The 14,857-nt window shown below is 46.1% G+C and overlaps 1 protein-coding gene across 4 annotated transcripts in view; it reads right to left on the reverse strand.

The window, feature by feature from the left end:
• The window catches only part of MAP4K3 (mitogen-activated protein kinase kinase kinase kinase 3), a 783,526-nt gene that overhangs the window by 527,410 nt on the left and 241,259 nt on the right, over nucleotides 1–14,857 (reverse strand). For all 4 annotated transcript variants that reach the window (XM_077486491.1, XM_077486490.1, XM_077486493.1 and 1 more), the window contains exon 7: nucleotides 11,418–11,460. In XM_077486491.1, the coding sequence (XP_077342617.1) occupies nucleotides 11,418–11,460 (43 nt within the window). The remainder of the gene's footprint in view (nucleotides 1–11,417; nucleotides 11,461–14,857) is intronic.

Raw genomic sequence — 14,857 nt, forward strand, 5'->3', positions numbered from 1 at the left:
GAATAAGCGAAGAGCACGGGGGGGATCAGCGAAGAGCACGGGGGGGGAAGATCAGCGAAGAGCACGGGGGGATCAGCGAAAGAGCACGGGGGGGGGAGATCAACGAAGAGCACGGGGGGATCAGCGAAGAGCACGGGGGGTCAGCGAAGAGCACGGGGGGTCAGCGAAGAGCACGGGGGGGGTCAGCGAAGAGCACGGGGGGGTCAGCGAAGAGCACGGGGGGGTCAGCGAAGAGCACGGGGGGGTCAGCGAAGAGCAAGGGGGGGTCAGCGAAGAGCACGGGGGGTCAGCGAAGAGCACGGGGTGGTCAGCGAAGAGCACGGGGGGTCAGCGAAGAGCACGGGGGGGGGATCAGCACGGGGGGATCAGCACGGGGGAATAAGCGAAGAGCACGGGGGGATCAGCTTAGAGCACGGGGGGAAGATCAGCGAAGAGCACGAGGCGGGATCAACGAAGACCACGGGGGGATCAGCGAAGAGCACGGGGGGATCAGCGAAGAGCACGGGGGGGTCAGCGAAGAGCACGGGGGGTCAGCGAAGAGCACGGGGGGGTCAGCGAAGAGCACGGGGGGGTCAGCGAAGAGCACGGGGGGGTCAGCGAAGAGCACGGGGGGTCAGCGAAGAGCACGGGGGGATCAGCACGGGAGGGGATCAGCGAAGAGCACGGGAGGGGATCAGCGAAGAGCACGGGAAGGATCAGCGAAGAGCACGGGGGGGATCAGCACGGGGGGATCAGCGAAGAGCACGGGGGGGATCAGCGAAGAGCACGGGGGGGATCAGCGAAGAGAACGGGGGGGAATCAGCGAAGAGCACGGGGGGGGGGGATCAGCGAAGAGCACGGGGGGGGGGGGGGGGGGGGATCAGCGAAGAGCACGGGGGGTCAGCGAAGAGCACGGGGGGGTCAGCGAAGAGCACGGGGGGGTCAGCGAAGAGCACGGGGGGGTCCAGCGAAGAGCACGGGGGGTCAGCGAAGAGCACGGGGGGGTCAGCGAAGAGCACGGGGGGGGGTCAGCGAAGAGCACGGGGGGTCAGCGAAGAGCACGGGGGTCAGCGAAGAGCACGGGGGGTCAGCGAAGAGCACGGGGGGGGTCAGCGAAGAGCACGGGGGGATCAGCACGGGAGGGGATCAGCGAAGAGCACGGGAGGGGATCAGCGAAGAGCACGGGAGGGATCAGCGAAGAGCACGGGAGGGATCAGCGAAGAGCACGGGGGGGATCAGCACGGGGGGGATCAGCGAAGAGCACGGGGGGGGATCAGCGAAGAGCACGGGGGGGAATCAGCGAAGAGCACGGGGGGGGGAATCAGCGAAGAGCACGGGGGGGGATCAGCGAAGAGCACGGGGGAATCAGCGAAGAGCACGGGGGGGGAATCAGCTTAGAGCACGGGGGGGGGGAATCAGCTTAGAGCACGGGGGGGGGGGAATCAGCGAAGAGCACGGGGGGGGAATCAGCGAAGAGCACGGGGGGTCAGCGAAGAGCACGGGGGGGTCAGCGAAGAGCACGGGGGGGTCAGCGAAGAGCACGGGGGGGTCAGCGAAGAGCACGGGGGGGGTCAGCGAAGAGCACGGGGGGGGTCAGCGAAGAGCACGGGGGGGGTCAGCGAAGAGCACGGGGGGTCAGCGAAGAGCACGGGGGGTCAGCGAAGAGCACGGGGGGGTCAGCGAAGAGCACGGGGGGGTCAGCGAAGAGCACGGGGGGGTCAGCGAAGAGCACAGGGGGGGTCAGCGAAGAGCACGGGGGATCAGCAGGGGGGTTCAGCGAAGAGCACGGGGGGGATCAGCGAAGAGCACGGGGGGGATCAGCGAAGAGCACGGGGGGGATCAGCGAAGAGCACGGGGGGGATCAGCGAAGAGCACGGGGGGGGATCAGCGAAGAGCACGGGGGGATCAGCGAAGAGCACGGGGGGGATCAGCGAAGAGCACGGGGGGATCAGCGAAGAGCACGGGGGGATCAGCGAAGAGCACGGGGGGGATCAGCGAAGAGCACGGGGGGGATCAGCGAAGAGCACGGGGGGATCAGCGAAGAGCACGGGGGGGATCAGCGAAGAGCACGGGGGGGGATCAGAGAAGAGCACGGGGGGGATCAGCGAAGAGCACGGGGGGAATCAGCGAAGAGCACGGGGGGGATCAGCGAAGAGCACGGGGGGGATCAGCGAAGAGCACGGGGGGGATCAGCGAAAGAGCACGGGGGGGGGGGGGATCAGCGAAGAGCACGGGGGGGGGATCAGCGAAGAGCACGGGGGGGGGGTCAGTGAAGAGCACGGGGGGGATCAGCGAAGAGCACGGGGGGGAATCAGCGAAGAGCACGGGGGGGATCAGCGAAGAGCACGGGGGGGGATCAGCGAAGAGCACGGGGGGATCAGCGAAGAGCACGGGGGGATCAGCGAAGAGCACGGGGGGATCAGCGAAGAGCACGGGGGGGGATCAGCGAAGAGCACGGGGGGGGGATCAGCGAAGAGCACGGGGGGGATCAGCGAAGAGCACGGGGGGGATCAGCGAAGAGCACGGGGGGATCAGCGAAGAGCACGGGGGGGATCAGCGAAGAGCACGGGGGGATCAGCGAAGAGCACGGGGGGATCAGCGAAGAGCACGGGGGGGAACAGCGAAGAGCACGGGGGGATCAGCGAAGAGCACGGGGGGGGATCAGCGAAGAGCACGGGGTGGATCAGCGAAGAGCACGGGTGGATCAGCAAAGAGCACTGGAGATCAGCAAAGAGCACTGGAGATCAGCAAAGAGCACTGGGGGATCAGCAAAGAGCACTGGGGGATCAGCAAAGAGCACTGGGGGATCAGCAAAGAGCACTGGGGGATCAGCAAAGAGCACTGGGGGATCAGCAAAGAGCACTGGGGGATCAGCAAAGAGCACTGGGGGATCAGCAAAGAACATGGGGGGCAGAGAAGTTGCTGGGCAAGATCACAGACGGGCCAGGAGGGAGCTGAGGGGCCCACGGGCAGCAGAAAAAAGCTGGAGAGGGGAGGCATATAGAGAAACCAATGCCCTCCATGTTCTTCTTGCAGCTGCTGAATGCCCACTTTTCCTACTCTCCCTCCTGCAGACATTCAGTGGCTGCAGGAAAAACATGGAAGGCATTGGTTCCTCGTATGCTGCCCCTCCTCTCAGGCTGGGTCGCAATGGTGACCACTGTAGTTATGTCCCTGCAGTGAAGTAAAGAAAAAAAAAAAGTTCTGGCAGAATGAAGGAGCCATGAGGAATGAATGGAATGCTGGCAGGATTCTGAGGTTTGGACAGTTGCAGACTAGAGCATACAGAGGGTTAAGAAGATTGAGATGAAAAGATTGTGGATAGGGAAATGCTGAGGATGAAGGGGGGAGGGGGGCTGCCAGTGTAGTGAGAGCTGGACAAGCAACCAGAGAAAAGGGTGTGAGGAGTTAGTGTGCAGTGATGCCGCAAAGATTACCGTACTTCATTTGCCTTCTACAAAGCACATTCTGTACAGAGGCACTGGGCAGTGGTACGCAGAGATAGGAGAGGATCACATCGCACTGCAAAGTGACAGAAGACAGGAGCAGGAATGGGGTCAGATGTCAGAATGCTCCCACATGCAGGGACTTCTATCACACAGCATTGCGTGATGGGAGGAGGGGAGTAAGCTCCACAGCCTGTGCCTCCGATAAATCTGTACACTGGCCACACTTAACCTACTATGCAGGAGCAACTCAGAGCGAGATGTCGGGAGGCGGAGCTGGGAGGGAAAGCCGCTCTGCACAGTTTCCCCCACAAAGCATGGCATCACTCCAGAACGATACCCCTGTAATGGGCGGCACCAGGGGCTGGGCCCCGTTCTGCGCCATTATCGCCAAGAATTTTCTTTTGGCAAATTGCCAAAAAGGACATTTTCGGCTGATATGTTTCGGCGCCCGAAATTTCGGTGCGTCCCTATATGTTACTATACAATAAAACAAAGTAAACAGTAAAGTATTTTATATATATATATATATATATATATATATATATATATATATATATATATATATAAATTGCAGAATAGAATACAGTAAAAAAAAAAAACAAACAAAAAAAAAAACATTCACCAATGCAAAGACTAGGATTGTCAAGACAGGACTACGTTTGCTACAGACACATTTTCTTTGGGGGACTCGTTGGTTAGGAGTACTTGGGAGGACATACAGAAAATGCCCCTCATGCAGCCGGCTTACTGCATTTGGACTGGGAAGTTGAGGTGGAGCACCGTCTGGAAAAGGAAGGGCTCTGACAATCTCTTCCTGGAATTTAAGGAAGGATCCAGTCCATCCTGAAGCTCTGTACAGCACATGAGTGTTCAGCAAAGCCAATTGAAATAAGTATACAGACACGTTTTGTACCAGCGTCTGGCCTTACAGGCAAATAGGTACGGCACCAATAACTGGTCATTGAGGTCCACCCCTCCCATATTAAGGTTATATTTGTGGACACATGTGTTTCTCCACAACACCAGTCGCTGTAGGAATTTTGACCATCGTGTCTGCATGAAGGGAGGACAGAACAAAAACATTCTTATTATCCCTCCACTACACAGCGAGCAAGTTATTACACTTCAAGCAGGCTCCCTCCCCTAGCCTAAGACGGGAATCTACAAGCCTCTGGGGTAAGCTCCGGCGATTAGATTGCACAATGCCACATGTGCCAATCTGATGATCAAACAAGTGACTAAAATGCTCATGTAAAAATTGTCCAAATACAAATGGTACCCCTTTCAGAATAAGGGTGACACCATGTCTCACACAATCTTGCCAGCGCTTCCTATGTAATCTGGGCAGTTTGGTGGCTCTATGTGACTATTTCTTCAATCGTAAACCATAAAACTATATGTATAGACTGTGGCCCTGTCACAGAGCTTATACAACTTGATCCCGTATCTGGCACTCTTGCTGGGAAGATACTGTTTGAAAGGTAAGCAGCCAGCGGATGACAAGTCCGTCTCTGCTCTCTGTGCAGGGACGGACCTGTCAGAGTCCGCTCTCCCCCATGGAGGGATCGAATGATTATGGACCATCTGTCCGCTTTCAACCGATCCGATAGATGGATAGAAAATAGGACATCCCTCCGTCTGGATTTTGTGAAGTGGATCGGGGCAGATCGGATTTCAGCGGACATGTCACCGCTGACGTCCAATGCTCCATAGAGCTGTATGGAGTGACTGTTCAGATCCGCCTGAAAAAACAGACAGTGGAATCTGAACAGTCCGCATGGGTGAAAGGGGCCTTATACCCAAAAAAGACTGTGCTGTAACAAAATCAAAAGTATTAATTTAAGGGTGTGCACACTTATGCAACCATACTATTCTATTTTTATTTTTTACTTGCCTCCACCTAAAAAAAATTCAGTTTGTTGTTCAATTGAGTTGTACAGTTTATAGGTCACATTAAAGGTGGAAATAGTTCTGAAATGATTTTTGTCTCGTTTTTTTTCAGAAACCTGACATTTTAACAGGGATGTGTAGACTTTGTATATCCTCTGTATTTATCTAAATATATCTTGTGTTTTTTTATTTTGGAGTGAATTCGATATTTTGTTCCCTAACCATATAGTTGGTTTTTTATCTTTACAGCTGCATATAGATATTCAAGAAAAATATTGTCTTTTTTTAAACTTTTCATGTTAACTAAATTATATACAGCACACTTTTTTTTTTATTTATATCCAAATTAAAAGAATAATCAACCAACTAATTGATTATGAAAATAATCATTAGTTGCAGCCCTAACACACAAAAAAATACACAGCAATGGTAGTTAAACTTGGATAGTTAGCGAGATAAGGCCAGGAAAGGGCTATGGAATGCGGGGAGTCACAGAGGTGAGCATGGTCATAAAACTGTTGGTTAGGGATTTAGAAAATACATTTTTTGAAGGAGGAGAGAGTACACCCTGTAAGCTTGGCCTGAAAATGTGAATGTTAGTGCAAATAATCTGCCCGATTCGAGCGACAAAAAAGGGTCCAGAACTTGTTTGAGCTTCAGGCGACTTCAGACGACTTGGAGTGGTGATGTGAACCATCTACATAGAGAATAATAGATTTTTTCCCTTCCAGCGTTTTGTAGCTTCAGGCTTCAAGCTACAAAACGCTCAGGTGTGAATGGGGCCTTAAGCCGGCATGGATTAAAATTTGGCCAGTTCAGTAGGGACAGGCCAAATTTGATCCATGCGTAGGCAGGAAGGTTATACCAATCGACTTCTGTACAACTGCCCTGTTGGATTTTCCCCACTTGATCTGCATAGCAGGCAATAAGCCTGCAACACTGATCAGTGTATTCGGACAGTGGGGAAGTCTTCCAGCTTTCAGAATACAATAGCTCAGCAGAGCAAAAAACACCATCCACACTGCTGTTCCTGGGGAGTGTTAGTCTGCATCTTGTCTCTACCATTTTGCTGTGGGGGATCCCCTGTAGGATACTCACGAAATGGATGCAGATTGAAAGGGTATTTGCATGTCCAGGCAAGGAGCCACCTTAACTCAGGCACTGATGTACTGGGTCTGTCTCTGGAGAAGCAGGTACAGAGAAGCAGACACGCTTCTTGCATTTTCAGCGAAAGTGTGTCAGCTTGTAGGTGTTTGCAATTCTGTCATCACCCCAGCTGCAATGGTGTGGGAAGAAACCCTCAAAATTTAAAAAGGTAAATGTTACCTTCTCCAAATGTAGCATTCAAGTCGGATCATCGTCTTAACTGATCTGACTTGTGGCATGCAACTTGTGCTCTGAAAATCTTAAAGGAGAAACCCATGCAAAAAAAAAAAAAAAAAAAGAAGATTGTGGGGTCTCCCCCAAAAGCCACACCTGACCCTTATCTGAGCATGCAGCTCAGCAGGTCAGGAGAGGTGGGGGCGATCAAATGCCCCCTCCCTGGACCATATCAGACCACACGCACTTAACATGGGAGGGCCACCCCAAAGCACGTTGTCCCCAGGTTAATGGGGACAAGGGCCTCTTCCCGACAACCTTGGGCGCTAATTGTGGGGGTCTGCAGGCAGGGGGCTTATCAGAATCTGTAAACTCACTTTAACAAAGGGGCCCCCAGATCCCACCCCCCCCCCCCCCAATGTGAATGAGTATGGAGCACATGTTCCCATTAAAGTGAATGGGACTGTCGGTGAGTCAACAGTGAATTAGAGGATGAGCTGCTGCGGGACAGTGATGACAGTTGCTCTTTTATAATCATGATTTAAATAGAGTTGATTTAAATCAAGCCATTTTAATAGTGATTTAAATCCACTTGATTTAATTCAAATCCAGTAATGTAAAAAAAAAAACTCACCGAAGCTTTATGATGATTGTAGAATGATGATAACAGTGCTCAGGCTTGTTGTGTCCCATAAACACCAAAATAGCAAGAAATGCCGGCAACTTGATTGCTTCTTCTTAAATCTTAATTGAGCACTAACAGCAGTGAGACATCTAAAGTGCTAGCATGTTATCGGCTGAAGCCTTACTCAAAGCATACAGATTTACAATAAAATCAAGTTTATATAGAAAAGATATCCATTCCTCCAGAAAAGGGGTGGTACAATCCAATTTAAAATCAATTAATTAAAATCGTGTGACGTTGGCAGAACCAGAGAAAGAGGAGAGGGAAAAATTAACCCATCGTGGAAACAAATTGTATTATTTCAAAAAAGAATTCACACCCATTCTACTGTTCATTCCACTAGGAAATCAAGTATTCAATTTTTGCATCCACCACACCTCCCGTTGAAGTAGGGTATGGCAAATACCCCCCCCCCCCAAACAGATATTCTCACCTGTTTCAGGCTGGAAAAAGAACTCCAGATTACCAGAAATGTTCTAAAGTGTTTATACACATTTGAAATATTTTTTGTGTTGCTATTAAGAGTGTCACGGTAGTGTTCTGATATTCTAATACGTAGACTGCAAATCCCACATACTGTACTCTACAAGTATTGCAATCAATTAGGTAGACAATAATCTTTGAATTACAATTTATAACAGTTTTAACTGGATATGTTCTACCGGCTGAAATAAATAACAGACTTGCTTTTACTGTGTCTTTTACCCTGTTTCTGCAATTTGGCATTGTAAAATCCCCTTAGAAATTACGTGAGATCCCCCCAATCCATGCCAGGCCCTTTGCATCTGGTATAAATCTTGAGACCCTTCAGTCTGAAATGGACTTTGGAGGGGAAACCCACATAATAAAAAAAAAAAAAAAATGGTCCGGGCCCAGATACACCCCCCCCCCCATAATTCATACCAGACCCTTATCAAAGCATGCAGCCTGGCAGGTATGGAAGAGCGAGCATCCCCTCCCCCTCCTGAACCACACCAGGCCACATGGGGGGGGGGTGTGGATGTTTAGGGGCAAAGCACCTTGTCCCCATGTTAATGGTGACAAGGGACTCTTACCCCACAACCCTAGGTGGTGGTTGTGGGGGTCTGAAAGCAGGGGGCATTTCTGTATCCGGAAGCCCCCTTTAAGAAAGCCCCCCCCCCCCCCCATTCACCAAAAAAATCAGTGTAGCGTTACAAAAAACAAGACCGTTTTGAGAAGTCCTTTATTAAAAATTTAGAATGTCCCCCCCCCCATCTAAAAAACAAAACAAAAACTCTCCGATGCTGGCTCCTGCCGTTCTCTGAGCCCCGGTGTCTGACAGCTCTTATATAGCTATGGGGTGTTGTCATGCGGTGTTTTTTTTCTATATCAGTGCCAAAAGAATTGTTTTGATTGGTCAAAGGTACAAGTTACAGTCACAGTCTTCTCAAAGTCAGATCTAAATTTGATCCTGTTCATTGAAGTCGCACAGAAGTTCGACCTGGAGTCGCAGGGCAAAGTTGGATCTGAAGTGATGAGACTTCCATGTCAGAGCAGTGTGAACCCGGCCTAAATGCTTCTAGTATCTGACCGGGGATCAGTTTGGAGGCTACCCATGTTGGAGCGAATGACTGACTGACAGCCCATCTAGGCAATCTGGTGAGGGTTCCATTGATCCTCTCAAAAAGGTGTAGTTAAGGCAACTTGGTGCAATACACGTGCCCTGTTCCTTTGCATCTGTGGCAAAGTAAGTATGGTCTGGTATTACCGGTGTAACAGATGAGCCTGGTTTTTATACACCCGAATATGCTCACACACATGAGATACAGCCCCAACCTTATTTTGGGAGAGGAAAAATTATATATTAACTCTGTGTGATAGATGTGGTGTAGACACAAATCATGCTGATCAGTAACAATTTTCCCTCTGCACTGTTAAGCAAGAGAGTGATCCAATTTAACTTCCAGATTACTTAGTTGCACTCTCACACTGTTGCTACACAACTCTTTGTTAGGGCTATAATTTGACTATGATTTATTATATTCAATAATCATTGATTCGCAATATTCTGAATGATTTTAAAAGTGTGTTGTGCTGTTTATTTTAGAAGACTTTTGATACAAGTTTAGCTCATATAATGTTTTGATATCATTAAATAAAAGGAGACACACAGTTCATTTAGATAATTGTTTTGCGTTTTTGTTCATCTTATCTGCAGTTTAGGGTTTGCTGTTATCCTGTCGTACCTCATTTACACTGCAGGTTCTCAAAAGGGACCAAACATCACCCGTTGCAGTGAGCATACCCCCCAAAGGGGTTTCAGGGTCTGAGTGCCATGGGAATGGACCACGGTCCTGGACGTGTAAAGCACCCTGTGGCTAACTATATTTATTACACCACACGCCATGGTGAGTGCTGAACACACAGTTTCCAAAGCAAATTTTACAGGCTGGCTCCGCTGATGAGGGGTCTAGGTGTGGTTCCCAAGATTTACATTGAAGGCAATTGACATGGAAACTGCTAGTGAGCCCTGAGGCAATATACAATTAGACCTTGAGAGACGTGACAGTCAAGGTAGTGAATAAAAATTAAATTGGTTTAAAAAACTTCTCCAGAGCAGAAAAGGTACATAACCTAAGGTCACTAGCAAAAAACTGGAGTTCAATAGAGTGGGTGGGGTAACATGAGGATGCACTGGGGGCATTTGCAGCAAAGATTTTGCCAGTCTCCAATCATCTGAAGGTAGTGGCATACATACCATGGTTTAAGACTAAACATCCTATGCACTGTACTGTACAATTAAGATAAATGCATTATTTTGTCCTGTTGTATGATTTAAAATACAACTGGCAGCAATCTAGCTTGACTGATTTGCTTTAGGCTAATTTGTAAAAGACTGGAAGGGCAATGAGATTTATTTTTCTCTGATATTAAAATGAGCAACACAAACATTCACACATCTATATTTTTATGCAATACAGTTGCAGTATGGAGCATTTTATATACACTACTATTCAACCCTAGGGAAGATGTGCCTTAAATGCGTGAAAGTAATCTTTATAAAAAAAATCATAAAAATAAAATCAAGTATAAACAATTTTTGAGCTTTACGGGTTTTATGTCAGAAGTGTATTTTCTGCAAAGCTTGATTTACTAGGATTTGAGTGAGGTAAATGCATTTTAAAGATAAATTCCAGGTTTATACACAGTTACGTTGGTCCAGCTTGGGCTAATGCCCATGAAAGCTAGAAATGACTGAAGTAGATACCACTACTTCAGTTATCTCCACTCCAAATCCTGTGTTGTGTGGCTTCCTTATTAAAGTAGGTCAGCCACTTGGCACAGGTGCCCTCCAGAGGATGCTTTGCACTGAACGATTCAAACTAATTCTTGTAGGCACTGTTTTGCCTTAGTTTGCCTTATCTATTATCTCGTTACCTTACTTCAATCTATTCCCTTTTAATTTTCTCTTTACTTAAACTTTGCCAAAAATCTGCTTATGTATGTAAGGAGCACCTGTAGATGAAAAACTTTGCAGACTTGATTAAAGTTGAATAATGCCCCCGCTGTAGGTGTAGGCCATTTACATATTACCAGGAGCCTGGACAAAAGACTCTTAAACAAGCTCTCTCCAATTCAAATCCCTGCACGCTTCCTCTTCCCTGTCTCAGTAGCTGTAAACTCAGCTCTGCTGCAACAGAGGAGACATCAAACTACGCATGTGCAGGGATGTGAATCAGAGAGAACGTGTTCCTGCAATATTGGAGGCAAGTAGTAACAGCAGGGATCACCTTTGCAACAAGGCAGAATAGGAGTAGGTCATCTCTCAGTTTTTCGACCAGGCTTTGGGAGGTACATCAATTTTTAACAGCAGGGGCATTATTCAACTTTAATCAAAGTTGTAAAGTTGGTTGTCATCTACAGGTGCCCTTTACCTGCATAGGCTTTTTTTTTTTTTTTTTTTTTGGTGAACCAAAAACCAAAATAATCTTGTAAAAAGAAAACTGGCACGCTGCAATATATTAGATTTATGATCAAGGATTTAGATAGCTTGTAGTAAAATCCATTTTGTTCAGCTTCAGATTTTATCAAGGTCCAAAACAGACAAATGACAAAAGACATTACCTACTTACCTAGCTTTACATGACCATTATCAGTCAGAAGAATATTTGCTCCCTAAAAGAAAATAAATAACAAAATGTTTGTTTAGAACAGGATCCATATTTGTTTTATCTAATATTGATTCATAACTATTATCAGGATAAGTTAAGCTTGTGTAACCTGTTTTGGATTCTCTAGCTTTCCAATTCATATGACAAATTTACAATCACCACCAATTCAGAAATCATAATGATTAACTATAGCATTTATCACCAATATTTTAAAGAAAGGGATAAATGCCCAAAGAAGGTGTACACAAAGTAGAAGGCATCTAGCTGAAGTCAGCATTCAGATGTGCTGGAAAACAACCGAGAGGGTGTTGGAGAGGTTTGTCAGAACTATGATGAAGAAATAGACATTGTTTCATAAATTTCATATGGGGGTTTAAGATTGAATAAGCCCCAGAAAAAAACAAAAAGTTCAGATTCAGGACACGGCACATAAGTCTTCAAACAGAACATCCTGTGTTTTTATCACCCTGTTGGAGGTCTTCAAACGGGTTATTTAATGAACTGGGTATATAAAAGCCAAGGATAACTACATTCTATGGTCACCAAGTAGAATATATTTGAAGAACCTTGAATTAGTAATAAAACTTTGAAACACATCAAACGCAATTGCTTCTCCCAGGTGAGAATACCATTTTCAAACAAAATCTCACAATTCTAAGATATGTTGGTAAACAGACAAACAGGACGAAACAACGAATCGATTATGAAAATAGTTGTCAACTACTTTCATAAACGATTAATCGGCCAGCATACAGAATGTATTATTTGTTTACATATCAGGAAATACAGTGCAGCACACATACAGCTCAGTACACCATCCACATATGTCATTAAGTGCCTGAGAACTTGTGAATGTGTGAGGAGCAATGCCTCATGGGCAGGAAGTGAGCGGTTCTGAAGGCAGAAGTTTTTTTTACCTTGCTATAGGGGCACTCTGAAGACAGGAGGAGCCAGAAGTGCAAGTGGGGGACCCTAGAAGAGGAGAATCAGGGCTGCTCTGTGCAAAACCATTACACAGAGCAGGTAACTATAACATGTTTGTTATTTTTTTTTAATACTTTAACCACTTCAGCCTATAGCAAAATAGGGGATAGATTTATGGCATTTTAATTTTTTTGAGTAGTAATGGTGGCGATCAGCAATTTTTATTGAGGCTGCGATATTGTGGCGGACAAATCGGACACTGTTGACACATTTTTGGGACTAATGACATTTATACAGTGATCAGAGCTAAAAATAGCCACTGATTACTGTATAAATGTCATTGGCAGGGAAGTAGTTAATACCAGGGGGCGATCAAGGGGTTAACTGTGTTCCCTCAGTGTGTTCTAACTGTGGGGGGATGGGACTGACTAGAGAGATCACTGTTCCTATTTAGTAGGAACACATTATCTGTCTTCTCTCCCAATAGAACCGGGATTTGTGATCCCGGTTCAGGCTCTCTCACAAGCGATAGCGGATGCCCAGCGGTCATCGCACCCACTCGGCACTCGCATCGGCTCTGGGGATACGCTGTGCATGCCTTCTACAGCATCTTAAAGAGCCGACATACAGCTGCGACAGCTTGCCCAGGGGAGCCATCCTGCCGCAGTAGAACTGCAGCGGCTGGTCAGGAATGAGTTAAAGAATGTGTGCAGAGAAGATCAGCATCTGAACCCAGAGAAGGTGGAGGCTGATAGAATTGAGGCAATAGAAGGCATTACAATTACATTTAAAGTTAAAGTTTACCAGCATTGTACATTTAATTTGAAATGATTATATCCATGAAAAAAAAAATCTCAGCTTTTAGTACTACTTTAATATAAAAGATTTATATCTCCCTTCCACCCTTCATATAGCTTAATGCCTGACTCCTAGTAATAATGCCCATATATCCTACTTCTGGGTATTTATTATGTGAATATTTATGATACAAGTAATATGGTTACATAGTAGGTGAGGTTGAAAAAGACACAAGTCCATCAAGTCCAATCTGTTAATGAATATATATTATTACTTTCACTGTTTCACAGTATAAAAGAACCCCTTATAGTAGTGATTATCTGCTCTTTTTGTACTATACAGGGCTAATTTTCGCTTTTTTTAACCCCATGATGACAGGTGATACAAAAAAACGCATGCTGCTGCTACTATATGTCTTAGGCTTGGTTCAGACTTTTTTTTCCCCCACGTTTTTTAGTGCTTTTTGCAGACACGCACTACAGTTCATTTAACATGGTTTCCTATGCGACACATTCACATCTATTTGTCAGCCACTGGGAATTTGGAAAGGAGGGGAAAGGAGGGTAAAGGACTGTTTTCAATGCAAAACGGTGCTTTTTTTGGTTAAATAGACTTCAATGGAGAACCTGCAGAAAAGCAGGTTTTTGCAGCAGTTTGCATTTTATAAATCTGCCCAACAACAAATTGGCCAAAAAAAAAAGTATAAAGACTGCAAAACTCAAATTGCAGCAAAATTGTGTGTGCAAAAATGCAAAACGCACAGCAAAAAGTAGTGTAGAAACTGATCAAAAGCAAACTGCATAGGTGTGAACCGAGCCTTATGCTGGCCATACACATCGATTTACGGCCAAGAATATTAATACGAAAAATCTTTGCACATTCGCTGAACGAAAGAATGTCATTTGAAAATTTCACTTGCTTTTAACATTCAGTTTTAAAACAAATTTAATTTCTGAAAGAAAACAACATACATTGTCTGAAAATTCCTTTGAACAAGAAGTTTTCTATTCTCCTCCTTTGAATTTTCCCATCACTGGGGTCGATTTGACCCAACTAACAATAAGAAAATCAAACAAAAGTTCTTAAAATTTTTATTTATGTTTTTAAAGGAAGAAGTTTTTGTGGCCAGTATATAATATATCACAGTTCTGTCTGAAAATCTGCAAAATAGTCTTCAGTAGTGGCGGAGCCTGACATGGAGACAAGTGAGGGGAAGATGGCCCACACCCGTGTCCATATCATTGCAGGGCGTAAGCGACGTCAAAACTTCACTTCTGCCCATAGTGCTTAAAGGGCATTTTTTTTTCAAATGACCATTTCATTTATTTTTTATTATTGCATTTTAGCGTGAATATGAGATCGGAGGTCTTTTTGACCCCATCTCTCATATTTAAGAGGTCCTGTCAAGCTTTTTTTTCTATTACAAGGGACGTTTACATTCCTTGTAATAGGATTAAAGGTTAAGAACAGTGTAAAAATAAAAAGGTAAAATAAATAAGAATTTTTTTTTTTTTAAACCGGCCGAGCTCATGTGCATAACTGAGTAGTGCCTGCACATGAAAACGGGGTTCAAACCACACATGTGAGGTATCGCTGCAATCAGTAGAGTGAGAGCAATCATTTTAGTCCTAGACCTCCTCTAACTCAAAACATGAAACTTGTAGAATTTTTTAAATATC

The sequence above is a fragment of the Lithobates pipiens genome, unplaced genomic scaffold (genome assembly GCF_037356315.1).
Source record: "Lithobates pipiens isolate NorthernLeopardFrog02 unplaced genomic scaffold, aLitPip1_a1.2 Scaffold_18, whole genome shotgun sequence".
In the NCBI taxonomy this organism is placed as follows: Eukaryota; Metazoa; Chordata; class Amphibia; order Anura; family Ranidae; genus Lithobates; species Lithobates pipiens.